At 36.9% G+C, this 24,720-nt stretch overlaps 2 protein-coding genes across 3 annotated transcripts; one reads left to right on the forward strand and one right to left on the reverse strand.

Annotated features, from left to right (window-relative positions):
- The first annotated feature begins 14,488 nt into the window (after nt 1–14,488).
- Nucleotides 14,489–18,324, forward strand: LOC122047406 (probable disease resistance protein At1g61300). The gene is made up of 4 exons (XM_042608685.1): nt 14,489–14,845; nt 14,989–17,788; nt 17,861–17,950; nt 18,090–18,324. The coding sequence occupies exons 1-4, from the start codon at nt 14,572–14,574 to the stop codon at nt 18,103–18,105; spliced, it is 3,180 nt and encodes a 1,059-aa protein (XP_042464619.1). The 5' UTR covers nt 14,489–14,571; the 3' UTR covers nt 18,106–18,324.
- A 3,582-nt stretch (nt 18,325–21,906) lies between these two features.
- On the reverse strand, nt 21,907–23,407 carry LOC122049583 (protein TIFY 10b-like). 2 transcript variants are annotated; one of them, XM_042610953.1, is made up of 5 exons: nt 23,039–23,407; nt 22,796–22,949; nt 22,449–22,696; nt 22,271–22,328; nt 21,907–22,187 (listed from the first exon to the last, which is right to left on the reverse strand). In XM_042610953.1, the coding sequence occupies exons 1-5, from the start codon at nt 23,169–23,171 to the stop codon at nt 22,061–22,063; spliced, it is 720 nt and encodes a 239-aa protein (XP_042466887.1). In that variant the 5' UTR covers nt 23,172–23,407; the 3' UTR covers nt 21,907–22,060. The 2 variants fall into 2 exon arrangements, with proteins under 2 accessions (XP_042466887.1, XP_042466888.1); XM_042610954.1 differs by having other exon boundaries at nt 21,908–22,184; nt 23,039–23,406.
- Nucleotides 23,408–24,720: the final 1,313 nt, after the last annotated feature.

Consider the following 24,720-nt stretch of genomic DNA (forward strand, 5'->3'; position numbering starts at 1 on the left):
AACCTTCCGTTCCGGCTTCTCGTCCCTCGGAAACACCGCGTGCCTCCTTCTCGTCCGCCTGCGTATTCTTCCACAGCACCTCGTACCTCAGACGCACCGAGCCCGTCGACTCCCTCCCGTGCCGTCCTTCTCGATAACTACATCTTTTGCTCGACTCCCTGTGCTCCTAAGCTTCTGCACACTTAGACACAAGGTTAAAATACCATAGGACCTAACTTAACTTGTTAATCACATCAAAATAGTCTTGGGGTTCCAACACTTAACAATCCTTGAGGGTTGTGAACGAAGAAAACCAATTATGTTAGTATTGTTTGTACTTGTTTCTACGTCTCGAAGTCTTACGTTTTGCAAAATCTCAAAGTTGACATAAATTAGAGATATTCACCCCCTTCCTCTAGCTCGCATAAATCCTAACAATTGCCAACAGAGAAGGCCCACCTAGTACTCATAGGAGCTCACCAAAGCTCCTAGTATCTAGTAGAAGGCACTCAACAAAGTAATAATACTCATCTCCGATGGCCCTCACAATAAACTATGCAAGTTGGCGCGCACATAGAAGCAAGGTCACCATCATACACCACCTACAAGAAATGCTTCACAACAATAGATGATGACTCCACTAGCAATACCATTAACTTAACCAACAACACCTCCAAAACTGCCAACATAGCATGCCTCTACCATCATAGTTGTTGGAGTGTATACTAAAAGCCTAGCTTTTGGTATAAACATTTATCTAGAAATAAGAATCACATTGGTCAAATGTCTACATTTATGATAAATGTAGTTGTTCAATTAATTTATATTGTAGATAACATGGTGTGTGGTGTTACACACAGAAGATCATGTTATCAGTTCTTTATAAATTATAAACAGTTGCTCACAACTAAGATGGAAAGGAACAAACCATTGGAATAGTCGTAGTGTAATTAGGTGTTAGTTTATCTTGACTAATAAATTACACTAGTACACTTTAAGTGTATTGAGTAGGACTATTTTAGGTAAGTTCTTTTTATACTGACTTGATAAAAGAACTAGACCTTAGTTATTGTGGAAGTGTGTGCTCTTAATCCTAATATAATAACAAACATATATATTTGATATTTATTTCTTTGACTTATCAATGGGTGAGATTTAGCTCGATAAATCAATAAGCCCGATAAGTTGGGAAATGATATTACTTATAGTGTGTGTTGTTGATTATAGAAGGAAACTGTATCCTAGTAATCTAGGTTGATAATGTCCCCAAGAGGAGCTCATAAAAATTGTAATGTTAAACCCTGCAGGTGGACTTAGTCCGACATGATGATAAGGTTGAGTGGTACTACTCTTGGACTAAGATATTAATTAAATGAGTTGTCAGTAACTCACTTAATTAGTGGACATTCAACATCTTAAACACAGGGAGACTAACACACTCATAATAAGAAGGAGCCCAAAACGTAATTTGGGATTGGTGCGGTAGTTCAATAATAATTCTTTAGTGGTATGAATTATTATTGATGAAATTAAGTTGGGTGTTCGGGGTGAACACGAGAAGCTTAATTTCATCGGGAGACCAAAACCAATTTCTCCTCTCGGTCCCTATCGTAGCCTTTATATAAAATTCTTGTATCCACTCAAGCCTATCTTCAAGTTCATGTTATTGGCGTATCCAAAGATGCCTCATGTTATTGTGATCAACGTAAACAGCAATTGCTTGCTGTGAAATGCCGATTGTTTAAACAGGAATAGCAACTCACGGTTTTGTTTGCCAACCAAGTCAATGTGAGAAACTTTGTTTAAGCAACTCATGTTTTTGTTTGCCAACCAAGTCAACGTGAGAAGTTTTTCACATTTTTAATTGCTTGCCAATTAAAGTCAACGTGAGAATATTGTCAATTTTCAAGGTGATCACATGAAATTAAGAGGAGAAGAATTTTAATTAAAATATTTCTTTTTGTGGAGAGATATTTTAAAAGGAAGTTTTAGTTTTTGGTTATAACTTTCTTTCTTAAAAATCATCCACATGTTTAAAAGAAAGTTTTTTAAAATTTCCTTTTTATAAACCACCATGAAGGGATAAATTGTTAGAGAAATTTTTATTTTAAAATTTTCGGAAACAAATTAGGAAGTTTTAATTTTTGATTAAAACTTTCCTTGTTGAGGATTATGTAGGTGGCCGGCCATGTAATTTAAGAAAAGGTTTTTAATTTTAATTAATTAAATTTTCCTTTTCATGGCAAAAGAATTAAGGAAGTTTTTATTAAAATTTCCTTATTTGCCAAGACCAAGGATTATAAAAGAGGAGGTAGAGGTGCCTTCATGGCTAACGACTCTATTATTTTTCTTCCTCTCTTTTCTTCCTTGATGGTGGCCGACCCTATTATTTTTCCTTCTTCCTTTTTTTTCTTCTTCATTGGCTGGACCTTGTAATCTCATGGAGCTTGAAGATGGCCGGATTTTAGCATGGAGAAGAAGGAGAGAAAGGAAGCATCCCTTGGAGCTTGGTGGTGGTGGCCGAACCACATCTATTCATGGAATATTTATGGTGGCCGAATCATGCGTGGAGAAGAAGGTGGCTTAGGTGGATTCTCATCTCGGTAGATCGTTGCCCACATAACGTCCGGGATAAGAAGAGGAATACGGTAGAAGATCAAGAGGTCGTTGCATACAAAAGGAAGGTATAATTAGTAATTAATTTTCGCATCATACTAGTTGTATTTCTTTTGTATGAATTCCACACAAGAGGCATTAGATTCTAGATTTTTAGATTTGTTTCGAAGATGTGTTTCTTTTTGTTTCGTTTATCGAATTTGTGATTCGATTGTTCTTTTTGGTTAACCTAGAGTTATTTAAGGAAATTAAATATTAGCTTTCCTTAAAAGGCTTTGTCTAGGCGGTGGTGATTGCTCCCATATCCAAGAAGGTCATGTGCCTCGCCATGCAGTTCTGGAAGCCAATTTTGGAAATTAATATTTAATGGAATTAATAACATAGGTGGATTTGAATCAATAGTGTTAAGTTCCGCTTGCGATTCAAATCTAAACCATTAAGAACAGATAAGTTAAATTTGGAATCATTAATGTTAAGTTCTGTCTGCGATTCCTAATTTAATTTCTAAAGAACACAATAGGTTATTTAAGAAAAGGTTCGACACTTGTACAAAAATTTTTGTACAGTGGAACCGGTACGTTTTCCTAGGACTAACCAACAATTGGTATCAGAGCTAGGGTTTGCCTCTGTGTGTTTGGTTTTCAAATTAGGTTATGCACATGTCATACATAATTTAGGCAGGATAATAGTAGGATGTGCTAACTTTATGGTTGCAGGCTCTAACTATTATGGCATATTTTTATTGTGTGTGATTGGACCCTTGGACATGTCAAGGACATTTAATTGTGTGTGCATGATTGTAAAATTAAATACAGCAGGAGCTGTATTAGTTATTAGGATTTTACATTTTTTGTTCGATCTAGATTACATGTACATTCCTTTATGGAATATAGGATCGATGTATGTAAAATTCTATATTTGTCGCGGATCGTATCCTTGCGAGGCGTGGTGCTATCGGAGGACCAGAGGCGCAGCGGAATAAGATGCAAGATAGATGCGACAACTCGACCCGATGGCGGTGGCTAAAGATGGTAGCAGCTAGGGTTGGAGCACACGGAGGACAGTGATGAAAATGCCATAATAGTTGGAAAATTAATTTCTATGTTTATTGCTTTTATTTACTGTGATGTGTGTGTATGCATGTGTTATATGCTAACATAGGTTAAAATTCCTCACCTTAAATAACTAAGTGGGAGAGGGATTAGTATATTAATCTCACGGTCTCTATTACTGGTTTGTAAGTGATGCAACAAGCTTGCGTGTTGGCTCTGAGTGCCTCCCTCCACAACGGATGAGTTTGTTTGCGGATCACTAGATCAAACTTCCTTAATGGATGGTTATAGGAAGTTATTTAGGATGTGTGTGATCTTCTCCAACTGAAGGGGCACAATTCTATTTAATGGACTTAGTATCAAGTAATGGTATACACTTAGACATATTTAATAGTATCCTCCCCAACGGAGTCACTGCTATCACTTGTGTGACCAAAAGGAAACCAACTATTAATTTGTCATAAAACTAGGGTGACAAGATAATAAAATTAATGGGTTAAAATCCCTCTTACAAATGATTGATTTTGTATACGTTCACACTAACGTGGCATACAAAATTAACGGTGTTTGAGAAAATTTTATTTGTCATACAGTTAGGTTGACAAGATAGTTAATGGGTAAAACCCTCCTCTTACAAATGATGATTTTGTATACGTCCACACTAACGTGGCATGCAAAATTCACGGTGTTTTGAGGTGTTGGTAAATTTAAATAGTATTGTTAGAGGAATCAATATTATTTTAAATTTAGAGTCTTGACCAAATATTTGATCAAAGACAGATCAACTATTAATTTTATTTGTCATAGGTTGATAAGATAATAAAATTAATAGACAAAATCTCTTTTTGTATACGTCCACACTATCGTGGCATACAAAATTCACGGGGATTTTAAAGTGTTGGTCTTGACCAAATATTTTTTGTGATTCTTAGGATTTCAAATGTTAGTCAATCCCCTAGTTGTTATACTATAGAATAGACTTAGTAGTCCCAATTGTAAAGATTGGAAAACTTGGACATTAAGGTAGACTGTCCTCACCGAACTAAGAACAATAACGGTGTATTTTATTAGTTGTTGAAACATATTTAGTGGTGTTATCTACCAGTACCTGGTGTGTAGATACAGAAACCACTGATTATGTCTGCAATTCATTGCAGGGTTCCAGAAAACCCGACAACTATATGAAAAGGAAAACACCGTCTGCATGGGCACTATTGCAAAAGTAGCAGCTGTTGCAGTGGGAGATGTTTATTCTCTGATAGGAATAAATTATGGATTTTCAGAAATTGTCTTTACGTACTAAGTTTAGAAAGAATCTAATTTCGGTTTCCAACCTATTAAAGAATAGATATTCTATCTATTTTGATAACAAACTTGTTATCAAGAAAAATAGGGAAATTATCTATTCTGGTACGTTGGTTGACAATTTATAATCCAATAACTCCCACGATGCAATAAATGGAAATTAATAAGAGAAAGTAACCTTTGGAAATGAACCAATCATATTTTTGGTATCTAAGGCTAGGTTATATAACTTGAGTAGGATTCAAAGGATAATAACTAATGAACTCTTGGGTTTATTGGTAGTGGAAATCTTTCCAACCTGCGAGTCTTACTTGGAAGGAAAAATAACCAAGAAACTTTTAAGTCTAAGGGGGTATGGAGCCAAAGATATGTTAGAATTGGTTCATTCTGATTTATGTAGACCTTTGACTATCCAAGCAAGAGGTTGTTTCAAATATTTCGTCTCTTTTATAGACAACTATTCGAGATAAGGATACATTTACTTGACTCGCCACAAGTCTAAGTGCTTTGATTAGTTCAAAGAATACTAGGCTGATGTGGAGTAACGTCAAAGTAAAAGTATCAAGATACTACGGTGAAATCGTAGTAACAAGTACCTCTTGGGAGAGTTTAGGAGTCACTTATCAGAAGTCAGGATTCAATCCCAACTAACTGCACCTGGTACACCCCAACAGAATGGTGTAGTAGAAAGAAGGTATAAGGCTCTTATGGAATGAGTAGATTGATGATGAGTTATTCAGAAAATTACCAAATTCATTTAAGGATATACTCTGGAAACGGAAGTGAACATAATACCTTCCAAAGTCAGAACTCTCTACTCATATAGAATTGCTGAATAGGAATAAGCCTATTTTGAAGCATATTCGGATTCGGGTAGTCCAGCACATATGCTGAAGAGAGACAATGTAATATTGGACATGAGTTCACTAGTTTGTGAGTTATCCTAGAAAAATGAAAAGAGGTTTTTTAGTTCTTAAAATCAGAAGGTCATTGTTGGCACCAATGGCCGATTTTGTAAAAGGACTATATTATGAACCACAAGCCCATGAGCAAATTTGTTCTTAAGGAAATAATAAAGGACACGTCTAATCTAGTACCAATTGTACAAGATAAAATATCACAAGAAACTGCAACATGTATCACAAATGATATACAATTGCAGAAAATGCCTCGTCGTAGTGGGAGGGTTGTTAGACAACCTAAAAGATTCATGTTTTGGGAGAGTCTTTGGACTTTATCCCTGGTGGACATAAACCTGATCCCTAGACATATGACGAAGCACTCCAAGATAAAGATGAAGTATCTTTGCAAAGAGCAATAAATACAGAATTAGAATATATGTATTCTAATAGAGTCTAGGAGCCTATAAAATCACCAAATGGTGTAAAAGCCATTGGGTGAAAATAAGTCTACAATAGGAAAAGAGGATAGACAGGAAGGTGGAAACTTTCAAAGCAACGCTTGATGAAAAAGGAAACTTTTTCACTGGTAGTCATGCTTAAGTCTATCCAGATTCTTTTATCTATTTGGCAAGTGGATGTCAAGACATCATTCCTTAATGGAAGTCTTGAAGAAAGCATCCATATAAAGCAACCAGAAGGGTTCATTGCAAAGGGCAAATAGCATCTTGTGTGCAAGCTCAATCAGTCTATGGACTGAAGCAAAGCTTTAAGGTCTTGGAACATCCGGTTTATCAAAGTAATCCATACCTATGGATTTATTTAGTAACCAGATAAGTCTTGTGTATATAAAAAGTGTGATGGAAACGTGGTGGTATTTCTTGTACTATACGTAGATAATATTTTTGGTAGTTGGAAACAATATCAAAGTGTTGTCAGAAGTAAGGGTATGATTATCCAAACAATTCGATATGAAGGACTTGAGAGAATGCATATATTCTTGGGATCAAAGTAATAAGGGATCACAAGAAAAGAATATTTTACTTATCCCAAGATTCATAAATCGAAACAATCTTAGCTCGTTTTAGCATGCAAAACTCCGAGAAAGGTTTCTTACCTTTTAGGCATGGAGTAGCTTTATCTAAAGAGATGTCTCAAAAGACATCAAAGGAAATAAAGGACATGAAGGCAGTTCCTTATGCTTCGACTGTAGGAAGTCTAATGTATGCAATGCTATGTACGAGACTGGATATCTGTTTTGCCGTGGGGATGGCTAGCAGATATCAAAGTAACTCTGGACAAGGACATTTGTCTGCGGTAAAAAATATATTGAAGTACCTTAGAGGCACTAAAGAATATATGCTATCTTACAAGACAGATAATTTGGTCCCTGTGGGTTGCACGGATTTTAACCTCCAATCAGATAGGGACAATAGTAAGTCGACCTTGGGATTTTGTGTTTACTTTAGGAGGTAAAGTCATAACTATGGAAGAGTGATAAATGAAAGTGTTTTTTCGGAGTCAACCATAGAAGCTGAGTAAGTGACAACCTCTAAAACAGTTATAAAAGCTGAATGACTCAGTAACCTCAATATGGACTTAGATATGATTTTTGGTTTGTCCAAAGATTATTACAATTTATTGTAATAATAGTGGTGCAGTAGCAAACTCGAAGAAACCATGAGTCCATAAAGCAAGTAAACACACTAGAACGTAAGTACCACCCAATACGAGAAATCGTATAAACGAGGAGAAGTTGTTGCCACCTAGATTGCATCAGGTGATGATCTATAGGTCCTTAAGGCAAGAGTTTTTGATGGGCATGTTGAAGGGTTGAGAATCAGATGTATGACAGCATTTATGGCAGCATAGTTTTTTAGTATAAGTGGGAGATTATTGGAGTGTATACTAAAAGCCTAGCTTTTGGTATAAACATTTATCTAGAAATAAGAATCACATTGGTCAAATGTCTACATTTATGATAAATGTAGTTGTTCAATTAATTTATATTGTAAAAAAAGGTAGATCCGCTACCTTAGCGGCCCCCCTAGTGCCGGCCCCACGGATATGGAGGGAGGTTCATGCAGGTACACAGGCCATAGGCGCATGGCGGGGTAAACCCCAGGTCGTCAGTTCCTGAGAATCGACCCCTGGCTATTACGCCAGAGATACCATGCGCCCACCGTCTGCGCTACGCCCTGGGGGCTCAATTAATTTATATTGTAGATAACATGGTGTGTGGTGTCACACACAGAAGATCATGTTATCAGTTCTTTATAAATTATAAACAGTTGCTCACGACTAAGATGGAAATGAACAAACCATTGGAATAGTCGTAGTGTAATTAGGTATTAGTTTATCTTGACTAATAAATTACACTAGTGCACTCTAAGTGTATTGAGTAGGACCATTTTAGGTAAGTTCTTTTTATACTGACTTGATAAAAGAACTAGACCTTGTTGGTGCGGGAAGCATCTGACGATCGAACCTAAGTTTTGATAATGGCAAAGGATTCAAAGTTAAGGTGCTTTGTTTTCTGACAGCTTTTGCTGAGTGTTTCAGGAAAGTCCTAACTGCGGTTAGGCAAGGTAAAACCCTAGGGGGTGGTAACCCTAGGTCATAGGGGGTGGTAACCCTATGCGGAAAGCCTTGGCAGGTCGATGGCTTCAGGCAAAAGTCCTAGGGGGTGGTAACCCTAGGTGGAAAGTCCTAGTGTCGCGAACCAGGTGAAAGTCTGAACTGGCCGGTGAAGCGGATGTTCAGCAGAAAGTCCGGAAGCATCGAGTGCCGAGCAAAAGTCCAGTCGATCTGGAGGATCGTACTGGCAACAGGTAAATCTCCTGAGTGGAGTAGGTGAGGACGCGTTCCCCGTAGAGGGAACAGTAGGCGTCGGGTCGACCTAGGGTTTCCGGTCGGAAATCCGAAGTCAGACCCGGGCAGTCCGGAGACTGTCATAATTTCATATTCACACTATTATCTTGTGTTAACTTTGTGTTGCAGGTATTTTTGGATTAACATATTTGCAGGTACCAAAAACACAAAGAAGAACTCGGATGAACAGTGTCCGAGGCGCCTCCATGAGGCTTGGAGGCGCCTCGGGTGCAAAACCTGAAGCTGGCTGCGAATTGGAGCTGGAGGCGCCTTCATAGGGATTGAAGGCGCCTTGGACCATTGAAGGCGCCTTGGAGCTTGATGAAGGCACCTTCAGGTTGGGATAAGCAACAGTCAGCGGAGGTTATCACAGCGCAGGAACAGGGATAAGTTTTGGGGTTCAAGGCGCCTTGACTGGCACTGGAGGCGCCTTGAATGCCCAATAAAAGGACATCTCGACCAGCAGCTTGAATCATCTTCTTCCAAGCGATCCTTGTGCTGCGTGCTGCTCAATCAACAACCCTGAAGTGCTGTTACGAGTCCACGACGACCAGGAGCTTCGAGATTACGATTCTGTCGTCGGTATACTTGTTTTTAATTACTGTATTAATTGTAAATCTTGTACTCTTTTACGTACTTATAAGTGTTGCCCACCGAAAGCGATCAAGGATCGCGGGCCTTCGAGTAGGAGTCGACCTAGGCTCCGAACGAAATAAAACTTCTTGTGTCCCTCTGTGATTGCATTTGTTATTTCCGCTGCGTATATTTACTTTGATAGTTTTACGATTCCGATACGTTAAAAATAGCCGCGAGCGCTATTCACCCCCCCCTCTAGCGCGTCTCGATCCAACAGACCTTAGTTATTGTGGAAGTGTGTGCTCTTACTCCTAATATAATAACAAGCATATATATTTGATATTTATTTCTTTGACTTATCAATGGGTGAGATTTAGTTTGATAAATCAATAAGCCCGGTAAGTTGGGAAATGATATTACTTATAGTGTGTGTTGTTGATTATAGAAGGAAATTGTGTCCTAGTAATCTAGGTTGATAATGTCCCCAAGAGAAGCTCATAAAGATTGTAATGTTAAACCCTGCAGGTGGACTTAGTCCGACATGATGATAAGGTTGAGTGATACTACTCTTGGACTAAGATATTAATTAAATGAGTTGTCAGTAACTCACTTAATTAGTGGACATTCGACATCTTAAATACAGGGGACTAACACACTCATAATAAGAAGGAGCCCAAAACGTAATTTGGGATTGGTGCGGTAGTTCAATAATAATTCTTTAGTGGTATGAATTATTATTGATGAAATTAAGTTGAGTGTTCGGGGTGAACACGGGAAGCTTAATTTCATCGGGAGACCAAAACCAATTTCTCCTCTCGGTCCCTATCATAGTCTTTATATAAAATTCTTGTATCCACTCAAGCCTATCTTCAAGTTCATGTTATTGGCGTATCCAAGGATGCCTCATGTTATTGTGATCACATAAACCAATTGCTTGCTGTGAAATGCCTCTATATAAACCAATTGCTTGCTGTGAAATGCCGATTGTTTAAACAGGAATAGCAACTCACGGTTTTGTTTGCCAACCAAGTCAATGTGAGAAACTTTGTTTAAGCAACTCATGTTTTTGTTTGCCAACCAAGTCAACGTGAGAAGTTTTTCACGTTTTTAATTGCTTGCCAATTAAAGTCAACGTGAGAATATTGTCAATTTTCAAGGTGATCACATGAAATTAAGAGGAGAAGAATTTTAATTAAAATATTTCTTTTTTGGAGAGATATTTTAAAAGGAAGTTTTAGTTTTTCGTTATAACTTTTCTTTTTGAAAATCATCCACATATTTAAAAGAAAGTTTTTAAAATTTTTTTTTTACAAACCCCCATGAAGGGATAAATTGTTAGAGAAATTTTTATTTTAAAATTTTCGGAAACAAATTAGGAAGTTTTAATTTTTGATTAAAACTTTCCTTGTTGAGGATTATGTAGGTGGCCGGCCATGTAATTTAAGAAAATGTTTTTAATTTTAATTAATTAAATTTTACTTTTCATGGCAAAAGAATTAAAGAAGTTTTTATTAAAATTTCCTTATTTGTCAAGACCAAGGATTATAAAAGAGGGGGTAGAGGTGCCTTCATGGCTAACGACTCTATTATTTTTCTTCCTCTCTTTTCTTCCTTGATGGTGGCCGGCCCTATTATTTTTCCTTCTTCCTTTTCTTTCTTCTTCATTGGCCGGACCTTGTAATCTCATGGAGCTTGAAGATGGCCGGATTTTAGCATGGAGAAGAAGGAGAGAAAGGAAGCATCCCTTGGAGCTTGGTGGTGGTGGCTGAACCACATCTATTGATGGAATATTTATGGTGGTCGAATCATGCGTGGAGAAGAAGGTGGCTTAGGTGGATTCTCATCTCGGTAGATCGTTGCCCACACAACGTCCGAGATAAGAAGAGGAATACGGTAGAAGATCAAGAGGTCATTGCATACAAAAGGAAGGTATAATTAGTAATTAATTTTCGCATCATACTAGTTGTATTTCTTTTGTATGAATTCCAAACACAAGAGGCATTAGATTCTAGATTTTCGGATTTGTTTCGAAGATGTGTTTCTTTTTGTTTCGTTTATCGAATTTGTGATTCGATTGTTCTTTTTGGTTAACCTAGAGTTATTTAAGGAAATTAAATATTAGCTTTCCTTAAAAGGCTTTGTCTAGGCGGTGGTGGTTGCTCCTATATCCAAGAAGGCCATGTGCCTCACCATGCAGTCCTGGAAGCCAATTTTAGAAATTAATATTTAATGGAATTAATAACATAGGTGGATTTGAATCAATAGTGTTAAGTTCCGCTTGCGATTCAAATCTAAACCATTAAGAACAGATAAGTTAAATTTGGAATCAATGATGTTAAGTTCCGTCTGCGATTCCTAATTTAATTTCTAAAGAACACAATAGGTTATTTAAAGAAAGGTTCGACACTTGTACAAAAATTTTTGTACAGTGGAACCGGTACGTTTTCCTAGGACTAACCAACAATAGTACCTCTAGCACAACATGCGAGTCACTAGCAGCCTCTATTGGCACAACACTATAGCCCCAACTTCATACTATCCTCTCCACTCATCTCCTCCCTAGAGAGATTCTAGAGAGAAGGGAGAGCATCTCTCTCTAAATTGGAGGTACTCCAACTAATTGAGAGATCTTTTGTTTGATCATTATGTTTAATAGAAGGGAAGATTGTTGGTACAATCAACCTATGATTAAAGTTGGCCAAATTACAGTAGGGAATTGGTAAGACACTTGGCATTGGGCAGAGGTCCTAACAGGTTGTAAGAAATCATATATTAGGTATTTGGTTAAAAGTCTAGATAGGTCATGGTTGATCTAATATTGGACATGTATAGGAAAGTCCAGGCAAGCCAAAGATGACTAAATGCGGATAGGTGTGGAAATCCAAAAGGAGTGAACTCCAAGTAGATATGAAGTCTAGGTAGGTCAAAAGGGGAGCAGTAAGTTTTAGGTAGGTGTAAAGTCTAAGTAGGTTAAAGGGGGACCAAATGCTTGATAGGTATGTAAATCTTAGAGGAGTAAACTCTAAGAAGCTGTAAAATCCAGACATGTTAAAGGAGAAGCAATTGCTTGGCATGTGTGGAATTCTTAGAGGAGTGAACACTAGATATACGGAAAGTCATAAAGGAGTAAACTTTGGATAAGTCTGAATTCAAACAAGTTCAAATTCATAGTATAAAATTAGTCAACTAGATGATCTATTGAAGTTGATTGATTGACACCATGAATGACCATAAAGGATGAGGTTAAAATTTTCACTAGGTATACCATGAGTGAAATTTGGAATATAATTTTTGTCACTGTTTTAATGACGGAATATTAATTTTCGTTGTTAAAATATGTTTTTTAGTGGAAGATTTGATGGGGAGTATATATAAATAAATAATAATTGGCAAAGGATGAGGTTTAATTTGTTTCAGTACTGAAAATAATTTGTTCCATTGAACATTTTTGTTTTTTGTTTTGCTTTTACAATTAACCCCTGTGCAGAAATGTTATTATATTTTTGCACTCGGTAATATTGAACGATCGATTTTAGGGTCTTGAAGGGTCTTAGAGGAATATAATGAAATGCAATTTGATAATTCTATTAGGAAAACTTGTATTTCCCGTAACCGTAAGATTAGTTAGAATACCCATGAAATTGTTTATATTCTTTTCACTTCACTTAAACATCTAAAGGAAGCAATAAAAGTTTAAAAATATTAAAAAGTACATAATTTTTTTTTGAAAATCTAAAGGAAAATTTTAAAATAATATAAAACTTAAAGGCAAAATAAGAATTTCTCTAAATCCCAAAAGTGTCTCATTGCTGTACATACAATAAGTTTAATTAGAAACATCATATTCAAAAGCAATTTAAAAGTTCAAAATTCCTAAACAATACTAAGAGCTAGAAACTCATCCAATCCAACTCAAAATTTCTAGCCTAAGAAACTTTTATTAAAGTTTTTTCCACGAGGGATGAAAATGAATAAGATAAATTCAATCAAATTCATGTTCACCCTTATCATAAAATATAAGGAACATGATTTTTTGTATCGAATCCCAACTTTAACAAATTAATAGATAAATTTATTTTAATATATAGTTGACTTTAGAATATTATACTGATGAACGATTTTACTGTGAATACTTTCTGATTTATTCTATTAATCAATGAAAAATTTTAAATCGGACTGATCATCTTTAGAATTAGTGAGCATAAACTTAGTGTCAACCAAAAAAAACAAATATGATTTTGATATCTCGGAAGACATTTTTGAAATACAGCAAATATGTACTTTTATTTATTCACATAACTTTAATTAATTAATTTACTTGATTGATTAATTAAATTAGGTGTGAAGTCGTTGCCACTTGCCATTTTTAAAGCGAACAGGCAATAATTGTTCTGTCCTTTTAATGAAATATACCGACATTTTTAATAAGTTTTAAATTCGTATTGGTTTAATGTTCAGAAAATCAAATTAAAATGACTTTATATTAATTCAATAATTTTGATTTTTAAGTTAATTTTATTTATCTATGATTAAAAATTTTGATTTTTTTTTCTTATTGTTAAACGAACCAATCTCTTGACTTGTTTAATTCTTCATCTATGTACTTCCCATAATTTTCATGCAAACGAAGCAAATCTTCCACCCTATTATAATGAACATGATTTTAACATTTCGGGGGACATTTTTGAAATACAATAAATATGTACTTTTACTCACTCTCATAATTTTTATGCTTTTAATTAATTAATTTAATTAATTGATTAATTAAGTAAATTCGGTAACTTGATGAAAGTGGTTGCCATATTTAATTTAGAGTCAACTGACTAATTGTCATGTCCTTTTGCAATACGCATCTTTGACAAGTCGAATATTGTTTTTAAATTCCTATTGGCTTAATGTTCATAAAGTCAAATTAAAAGGTCCCTATGGTCATGATGTCACGATAGGATATCCAGATTATCTCTCAGATATCACAATTCCAACTCTAACTAGAACATATTTATATGAATTTTTCCTACAAATGGGGAACTTAATCCAAGGATACTGGGTTTTAGACTGTTTCATCATACTTTTCGATTTATACCAGAGATAATCAATGAGATTAATTTGGATTAACATAAAGTCAAATTAAAATGATTTTATATTAAATTTGATTTTTTTTTCTGGTTGATAAACGAGGCAATCTTTTGATTTTTTTTTTCTTCGTCTTTGTTTTTCTTCCCTTCCCTTGCTCTGCAAAAGAAACAAATCTCTTGTTTTGCTTCTTCTCGTCCATGGCGTTCATCAAATTAAATTTCAACGTAGACGTCCACAAGTGCCTAAGCGGGCTCAAGGCGACGCTGGGACTGGGCAGGCCGAAATCTAGCATCGATAAATTGGAAAAGGAAATGGAAAGATTGAGGGCCAAAAGGGACGACATCAGGAACCAGATCGTCGAGGCGGTGTTAGAGGGGAAGGTTCCGACCAACGAAGTGAACCGGTGGCTCGATGAGGTGGAGGAATTGGAAGGCAAAGTGACTGCTATCAACCAGGATTTCCAAAGCATGAGTGAGTTTTCTCCCGTATATACCTTTTTGCCTTTTCACTCCAATTCAATTGCAAGTCTTTGTGTTTTGATTCATACAATCTACTACTGTTTTTATCTATCTATAAAAGAGACAGGAAAAAAAAAAAGTTGTTTGTTTCGTTAGGTTGCTTCAGTTGCAATTGCTTCAATCAAACTGGCGGCGCAACGAATCAAACACGGCAAGTAGGAGATCAGGTCCCTATCAGAGAGTCATCAAACTGCTACTCCATCAATCGAAGAGCAGCGGAGAAGCTCAACGAGGCTAATGAATTGATGAGCCGAACTAATGCACTGGATCCGATTGCCATTACCACAATTCCTAGCAGGATAGGATCTGACATCCAAGAGACAATGGCAAGATTGAGAGCCAAAAGGGACGACATTGAGAACCAGATCAAGCAGGCGGAGCGCGAGGGGAAAATTCCGACCAACGAAGTGAGCCAGTGGCTACTGGAGGTGGAGAAATTGGATGGCCAAGTGGCTACTATCAACCAGGTCCCTATCAGAGAGTCATCAAGCCACCACTCCATCAGGGCGAAGAAGTGCAACGAGATTAATGAATTGATGATCCGAGCTGATGTACTGGATCCGATTGCTACAGTTGGGCCTCCAAAACCCATCGTGACGCTTCCCATCGTATACCGATCACATGTTGGGATTGGATCGTATGTGGAGGAAATTGTGGGCTACATCGATGGTGGAAAAGACAACATCATAGGCATCCACGGAATGGGTGGTGTCGGTAAGACCACCGTATTGAAGAGCATCCAGCATCATTATCTTCTTAAGCATACCATATTTGATCCTGTCATTTGGGTTGTGGCCTCCAAAGACTGCCAATTGAAAAGGCTCCAGATGGATATTGCTAAGAGTCTAGGACTGAAGACACTGCAGGAGAGTGACGATGAACAAACTTGTAGTGATAAACTATTTAGCTACTTGAAGAACAAGAAGTGCTTGTTGTTTCTTGATGACATTTGGGAACATGTGGATCTTCAACTGTTGGGGATGGCACATTCGGCTACTGATCAAGGCCAGCAACAGCAGCGTAAAGTCGTGGTATTCACAACCCGCAACCTGATAGTGTGTGCGCAAATGGAAGCAGAAAAGAAGATCAAAATCGAATGCCTGAATCCAGCGCAAGCATGGCAACTCTTTGTTAAGAACTTCAAGAGTGATGCTCCCTTCTCAGATGCAGGAATCTATTCTGTTGCTCAAGAACTTGTTAAAGAATGTGCAGGTCTTCCGCTCGCTCTTATAACCGTTGCCCGAGCCATGTTAGGGAACAAGTCTCGGGATGTTTGGAATCACGCTCTCCATCAAATAAGGAATAAACATCAGTGGACAACCATCGGTCTGTCAGAAGATTCAACCGTAATGTATAAAGCCTTCAAACTAAGCTATGACAGTTTAAAAAATGATTCTATAAGAGAGTGCCTTTTGTGTTGTGCTTTGTGGCCTGAAGATCACGACATCCACAAATTTGAGGAATTGATACCGTGTTGGATAGGTTGTGGCATAATCCATAACGATATAGTGTTCCCACCTTATTCTATCAATGATGCTTTCCAACAAGGATGCTTGCATTTGGAAGCTCTCATTAATGCATCCTTGCTAGAGCACTCCTCTAGACGACCGGATTATTACGAGGCTCAACATGTAAAGATGCATGACGTTATCCGAGACATGACACTACTGACGTTGAAGGGGAATAAAAGGAAATGGATTGTAAAAGCTGGAATTGGGTTGCGCCATTTGCCTAGACAGGAGGAATGGCAGGAGATAGAGCGAGCATCATTCATGGACAATGAGATTACTTCTTTACAAGACTATGGAGCTTCTACTTTTCCAAAACTTTCCATGTTGAATCTCCATAGTAACCATCTGTCGGAGATTCATCCGATGTTGTTCACAAACATGCCTCGTTTAACATACTTGAATCTCTCTCTCAATTTAGGTATTGAAGAGCTTCCAAAGGAGATTGGTTGTTTAACCGAGCTTCAATATTTAAACTTGTCCGAAACTAGTATTACCAATCTGCCTGCAGAGTTTGGTCGCTTGGGAAAATTAAAGTACTTGTTTCTAAGGGATACTAAGCTTGAGACCGTACCCAATGGGACAATATCCAATTTATCAATGCTCAAATTCTTGGATATAAGAGAAATTTATCCTTCACATGAGTGGTGGTGGGATGAGTTGGAACATTTCAGAAGACGCCCCAAATATTTAAGTCTGGGAATTACCATTGATCCAGATAAGCTCAAAAGACTAGACACGTTACCGTATAATGTCTTCGTAAGGAGCCTCACTGTGAGAGGACTGGGAAGTTCAAAATTACCAGAGTACAATCTGGGCACTTTACAATGGAATCACAAAGCAAGTGGCTGGGTCGAGAGTCTAGAAATTTCAGATGTCCCGGGAGACGAATTAACGATGACTGAAGACTGGAACCGGATGTTAGAATTCAATTGTTTGAAGACTCTCTGTTTTAGAACACTAGAACAATTGGAAAATGTTAGGTTTAATCAAGTTGAAGTTGGGTATAAGTTCAAGAACCTTCGTGACCTATACATTTGTGGTTGCAACAAGTTGAAGGATGTTTCTTGGGTTCTCCATCTGCCATATCTTAATCTTCTAGATATAAAAAATTGTGAGGAAATAGAGGAACTAATAAGTAATCTTGGGAACTCCAATTCTATATCTCCCATCAGGATGTTGAGTTTGAATGGAATGAGAAATCTGCATCGCTTTGCACATCAACCATTCCAGTTTCCTGCCTTGGAATATATACGTGTGCTTTATTGCCCAAGGCTCAAAAAATTACCATTTGAGGCTAAAATGTTGGAAAAGATGGAAGGTGAAAAAGAATGGTGGAACAACTGTAATTGGGATGAAGAGAGCAACGATTTCCCCACCTGTTTTAGGTAATACTCATTTATGATATATATTTTCATATCAAATCATTTATTATCTACTCTATTTGAGGTTGATTACAGATTAAAGGAGATTGAAGGTGAAAAAGATTGGTGGAACAACTTGGATTGGGATGACGAGAGCATCAAGGATTCCCTCACCCCTTATTTTAGGTAATACTCATTTTTGATATATTTTTTCATACCATATCATTTATTATCTACTCTGTCCGAAAGAAATGAACATTTGAAAATTATAGTATTTTATAAAATAGGCAAAATTGTATGATCTTTCCATTTGTATCCTTCACAGGGAAGTGTTTTACTAGTTCGATGATTGTGTCTATCAACGACAGATTTATGACCAATTTCAAGAAGAAACTTGGGCCTTTGGGGCATGAGGCTGTTCGCTACTTTGTCTTCTTAATTTGTCTTCAATAATAATCATGTTATTTTGCTTTCATAATATTTTTGTATTAGCATTCTTACTTTTGTATAACAAACTTATTTTCTTCTGTAAATTATACTATTTTGTAAGAATAACTCTCCTTTTGTGGCACCAAATTAATTAATTTTAACTTTGAGATTAACACATATACCAAATCTCCTTTGTAAGATATGACACATGAAATTAATTTTAAAATATTTTTATTTTTATAAGTATTATAATTTATCTATCACACTATTATATTTGATTAAGAAGTTATAATTTATTTTTATTTTAGAGAAAAAATCTTAATTAACTTTTAACCATATTAATATTTTCAATCCAGAAATAAATATAATATATATTATTATTTAACATTAGTCAATTTATAATAAAAAATGTGCTTAAAACGTTTAATTAAATCTTTTTTATGATATTATATTCATCCAATTATTCCACGCAATAATTTATTTATAAAATCAAAATTAAGTGCATCAAATTGTATATAATAAATTATAGATAATTATCAAAAAAAATCTACTAATTATCTGTGAAAGAATTCTCTTTCAAAATATTTCTCGCGTAGCATTCGAAGAGGAGAAATGTTGACCTCCCTCTCCAGATGCTCTCACATGAAGTCTGAACGCCAGACTGAAAATTACACACGGGCTCTGATAACGGATCTATTTTTTTTAACACAATATTATTGATTTTGTCCGAGCGCTGAATCGACAGACGCTAGGAACGTGATGCTCTCGGTAACAGCGTACGATCCTCCGACTGGTGTGAGCCTCCGGCGGAAACCTGCAAGCACAAAATTGGGCCGGGAAGGGGTTCCCGGCGACGGCCCTCCGACGCTCAGGTCAACTTCAACGAAAAGAGATCGAGGCAGAATGACGCGAATGAAAACTGTAGCTATAGTGATGTAGAATGCCTACCTTCGTCGAAACCTGGGTCCTTATATAGGACTCCTAGGGGATGCGTGCACGCATCCCAAAATGTGCACGCTCCTCAAAGCATACCTGGAATGACTTTGTCAGAAAAGCGTGTCTGGCGCTATGCCGCAATCGTCCGGGGCATATCTCTGACGTGACAGTGAAAACTTCCACCGTACGATTTTTCGTCCGGTCCAGCCGCCAACCACGCTGCCTGTCGGCGACGTACGTCTCGAGAAGGATATTCCCAGCTGCTCCCTTTGTCCCCTTCTATGCATTGTACGTTTTGGGCCGAGCGGAAGAGCCGCTCGACGCCGTAAGGCTCAGGCCTGAAGGCATGCCGGACCGAGTAAGAATGCTTCATTGGTTGAGTTGTAGTTCAGCCGAGCGGACGGGACGCTCGGCTCGGCAATTTCTCAGTACTTGGCAACTTATGAGCGTCGGAAGCCCGACCCCATAATCAAGCTGTCTTCGTACCAACCCTGGCGCTAACCTGGCTGAGTGGCTAGGAGACTGAAAATTGCACACGGGCTCTGATAACGGATCTATATTATTTTTTAACACAATATTACGATCTCTACAAAAAGTCCTTATCATTCTTCTAGACTATCATCTTAAGGAAGAATTGTGCTAGATAGCATTGTGCCTAGAGATCCCTATATTGAGGTTGTAGAAAATTTTGTGATTTTTTTTATTATTGCTATGATATTTTGATTTTTAAACTGTCTCTGCGTTAACTATTTATATACTAGTAAAGACATTTTTTTTTATAGAAAAAAAAACCTATTTTATAAGGGTTTCTCCGACCTCAGTTGAGGCTAAAAAGGAGAAAGGTCGTTGAACTTTTGGTGACTATTAGGTCATAGACTAACAGCCCTAGGGGTGCGAACCACATTAAATCTGGTGTGTCATTGATTTGTGTTTGCCAGTTGGCCCATATCCCCAAATTTTTCATTTGAAATTTCATTAGTCAGTTGATAAGGTCCATCGGTCCATTAGTCAATTCGATAGACATTGAGTCCATGACTCAGATATCAATCAAGATGGTCAATACCAGCCAAATAGTTCTATAATTCCAATTACTTCTAAGGCCAAGTCTGTCTATGTTGAGAATTACTCTCCATCTTAATTTGAAACTCTAACCTTTCGTTCTCAGGAACCTTCTCTATTAATATTTATTCCATTGCTTCGCCTTCCACAGCGCCATCATGACTCGAGCATCAAAAGGGATTTTCCAGACAACTTTGATCCACTCTGACATATGTTTTTGCTTGTATAGGATAGTGCTCTTCATCCTTCATTAAGGCATCAATTTAGCAGTAGTTTTCAAGTGTATTTAAGGTATGGGCAGTTTGCAACCGTACGTATTTAGAGATGATTGATTAAATTCTCATGGACTTAAATTTCACGGTCGAACAGTAAAATTTTTTCCCACAATTGAGTTCATTTATTTTGTTGTCGAAAATTATTTGTGTTTATATGACTTAATTTGAATTGTTCAGGTAACAAATTATATTAAAGAATTCATCATTAAAGAATCACTTCTTTCTAATTTGAAGTCGTGAGCAGCATTTAGCATGCAATCAAAACAAAGCTATAGGATAGATTTAAGCCTCATCAACTCAGACCTCATATCGTTTAAATTCGTAATCTGCCCTAGATCTGTAAAATGTTTAGATATATTACATGATGTGTACGTAAATTGTACGATCGTTTAATGAGGAACATAGGATTTTATTGAAATACCTTGAGGAAAACGTGACCTATTCAGAGTAGGGTGCAGGTTGTCTTTCACCATCGAAAATGAAGGGCATCTTGCATGCAAGTTAGGTGACGACATGAAGAGCTTGCCTTTACACTAAAGTAGGATATTAATGTTCTAGCAGCAGTTTTGCATGCAAGTGATCAAAACGTTGTCTCATCAACTAGATTTTGCTGCAAACGCAATCATTCTATAAATTCCTTTGCATTGGAGCTTCTCTATGCTTCGTCAAAAAGTAATTTCACATAGAGACAAATGCAAGAAAAGAATCGTCTAGGTGTAGATCTCACTCAGTACTGGATGAGTGAGTGGATCAAGTACCTTGCCAAACTTTTTTTAAATTTTTTATTTGAAAAAATATTAAATCTGTGAGACAGACACGCTATTATTCATATCGTATTGAAAAAAAGAGGCAAAAATATCACGTCCTAGTGCCTAACAGCTGCTATGAACATTATACCTTGTATCGTCTTCTTTGTGCCTAGCATTTGCTTGAGTTTTGGGGTGTTTAAGCTTGTTTGATAAGGTAACCAAGCCGAGCCGAGCCGAACTTAAAATGAACCAAGCTTTTGAAATGAGTGTTCAAGCTTGGCTTGGTTTATTTTTTATGAGCTTGAGCTTGCTTGAAGCTTGGCTTGAGCTTGGTTCGTTTAGATGTTATCAAGCTCTCAATTCAAGCTTGGCTTGAGCTTGGTTCATTTAGATGTTATCAAGCTCTCAATTTAAGCTTGTTTGATTGTTTTAAACTTTTAGTTGTTTGATTGGTTATTGAGCTTGATAATTTAAATTTATTTATTTTATTTTATTTTATTTTATTATTTATTTAGTATATTGAAAAGAGTTTTATTAATGAATATGGTTCATGAACATTGTTCATAAACGTTGTTTACGAACGTTAACGAGCTGAACACATATGTGTTCAAACTTGTTTGTTTAGCTTAACGAGCTGTTTAAGCTTGTTTGTTTAGTTAATCTTATGTATATTGAACGAACATAAACAAGCTCTTACCAAGCCGAACACCAAACTTGTTCACGAACGCTTGGTTCATTTACAACCCTAAATACAAGATCCATAAACACATAGAAATAAAGCATGAACATGCATCCGAACTATAGCATTAGTGTATATATATGAAAAAACTAAGCTCATCCTAATATAATTAAGGCCTGCTATTTGCTGTGCGCTGCGTGCCAAGGTTGAGCCAGGATTGGCTGGATTCAGGATCGGCCTCAATGGCTGATGCAGGAGATCCACGGATTTGATAGGGTGCCTTAGTGCAGATCCTGCTAAAGAGGGGAGGAAACGGATTTATGATGAGCAAAGACTAAGCATGCACGAGGTTTGTCAGCAAATTAAACAGCACACACACCTGTACTTCCTCTTCTCTAAGAATCTATGCAGGGAGTTCCTTCTGGCTAAGGGCATGTCTGCAACCCATGATCAAACAAATATATTTCATTGGCTATTCTTTTCATATTGATTTCAAAACCTTCAGATTTGCTGATCATGGCATGACCAAATGCATGATTCCAAGATTGAATAATTACCCGATTCAATGGCCATTGACAGGCTAACTTGCGACGTCGCCGCCACCGGAGCAGCAGAGGAAGCCGGTAGAGAAGTTGAGTCAAGTTTGGGATGGCAATCCGCAGTGGAGAAACAAAAGTGTTGAGCTCCAATAGTATTCACTTTGCGTGCCATATGCATCAGATTCTTGGCTTTGTCTTGTGGATAATCGTCGAAAACCAGTACTCTGCCACCATAGAAGATGGTCAGCTGTCCCTTGGGCAGAAGCCTATAACAGTTAAACAAATTTTGATCTACTTAACCTTTTTCAACGGCCATATCATATATATGAAATGAAATACTGGAGGCACGAATTAATCCAGCTCACTTGATTTCTGAATCAAATCCATAGTTATGGGGAAAGAGATCCGTCGATTTCAGAGGCTCTCTTTTTTGATGGTTCTCAGTTTGGGTTTGGTCTTCTCGAGACGCACCGACTCCAGGCAGCAAGTTCATGGTCGCTGTGGGTGCCAAAGATTTACCTAAAAACGTACGCCATATGTTTAATAAATAATCTGCGTTGTTCGAGTCATAAATCTGACGAAGAAGAAGAAGAAGAAGAAAATCTGACCTACTGGAGCCATGTGAAGGGCGAGACCGCGGAGGCTGCCCATCTCCTTCAAGTAGTGGCTCAACAACCTGCATGTCTTAGAGAATTTGGACTTCTGTCCCTTGTTACTCACCGTCGTCCTCTGATCCACCATCTCTCCGCTAGTTCGTTCGTGACTCGATCATTTCGGTTCCAGGTTCCATATATCGGCAATACTACCGCAGGGTTCAAGCTGATTTATGACAATAACCCTGTGGCTGATGAGGAAAAGGAGAAGAAGGGCACAGTGGAAAGAGATCGGAGAGGGAGTACTCGAGAATCACGTGGATTTTTTTGAAGTGGAAGGGATTAAAACAATGTCCAAAAGCAAGCAGCACGTTTTGGTTGCTTTAGCAGACAGAATCCAGATGATCTATAGTGGTAAAAGATGATTTATTCACTCTCAACATCTCCGCCAGTCTATCCTTAGATTAACACGAAAAGATAAATCATGACTATTAGCCTGGGATAGTTAACCTATATAAATTAATTGAAGGAGGTCACTTGTTAATAAACAAAAATAAATTATTAAATACAAATAATATACAAATTATTTTATAAATTATATATTTATAACTAATATATTAAATTTTATAAAGGTATATTATCTATAAAAGAATCATAAATATGTTGACGCATTTATGACCCAACCTACCTCGTTTATTTGTTAATTATAAACAATTCAATCCATTTATGATCTAATTAAGTATATTTTCCTCAAGCACATAGTTGCAAAATTATAGAATAAGTCATATTGTATACTTTTGCCACCCGAACTTCGCCTAGACCTCTTAATATTAACAGTACTGATAGAAATACTAAAAGTAAAGACTAAATTTTCATAAGACAATCTCGTTATTAACATATATCAGAAATAAATAAAATACTACTGCATTTGATGAAGTTGGAGTTTCTCTAAAAGCTAGTTGTTTAAAGTTAGTTCTAAGTTTGTTTAAATTTTAAAAGATTGCTTAGACTTATTTGGGAGTTTGTTTATGTTGGTGAAATTGGGGAGATTGTGGTTCAATTGATTTCTAAGAATTTGACTCGACTGGGAGGCTATAATTATATATGCAAGCATATATACGTAGTTGGACTGGTGACTTGAGTTGGATGGGTTCTAATGTTGATGGCAAAACCACCGATATATTTTTAAGTTTGACAAAAATTAATTTGGTATGGCTGATCTGATGTCAAATTTGCATATGCAAGATCTTGATAATAATTGTAGTTCCTCGGATGTGTAGGATCCGAGGAACTACAGTTAATGCTCCTTGTCTTGTAGTTCCTCGGATGTGTAGGATCATTGCAATGCTAGGGCATGAAGAGCACACAGTCATTTCTCTCACGATATCATAGATGTAAGATGTAGCTAATACAAACACAATTAAATGACAACTAGAAAATGAGCAAACACACTAAACATAGAGAATACCAGATTTAACATGGTTCACAACCCTTAAGGCCGTTATGTCCATGTCCTAAGAGTTTTGGTAAAACGCAATAATTTTCTCCTTTTCAACCTCAACCAAAGGCGGATAAACCTAGTTTCTTTTTGTCTTACAAAGAATATAATAGTGAAAGTCTAGGGAAAATAAGAAAGACAACAATAATATAGAAAAAAAGAAAAATATTTTACAAAGATTGTAGCAGCAGTAAGATGA

The sequence above is a fragment of the Zingiber officinale genome, chromosome 2B (assembly GCF_018446385.1).
Source record: "Zingiber officinale cultivar Zhangliang chromosome 2B, Zo_v1.1, whole genome shotgun sequence".
Taxonomy (NCBI): domain Eukaryota; kingdom Viridiplantae; phylum Streptophyta; class Magnoliopsida; order Zingiberales; family Zingiberaceae; genus Zingiber; species Zingiber officinale.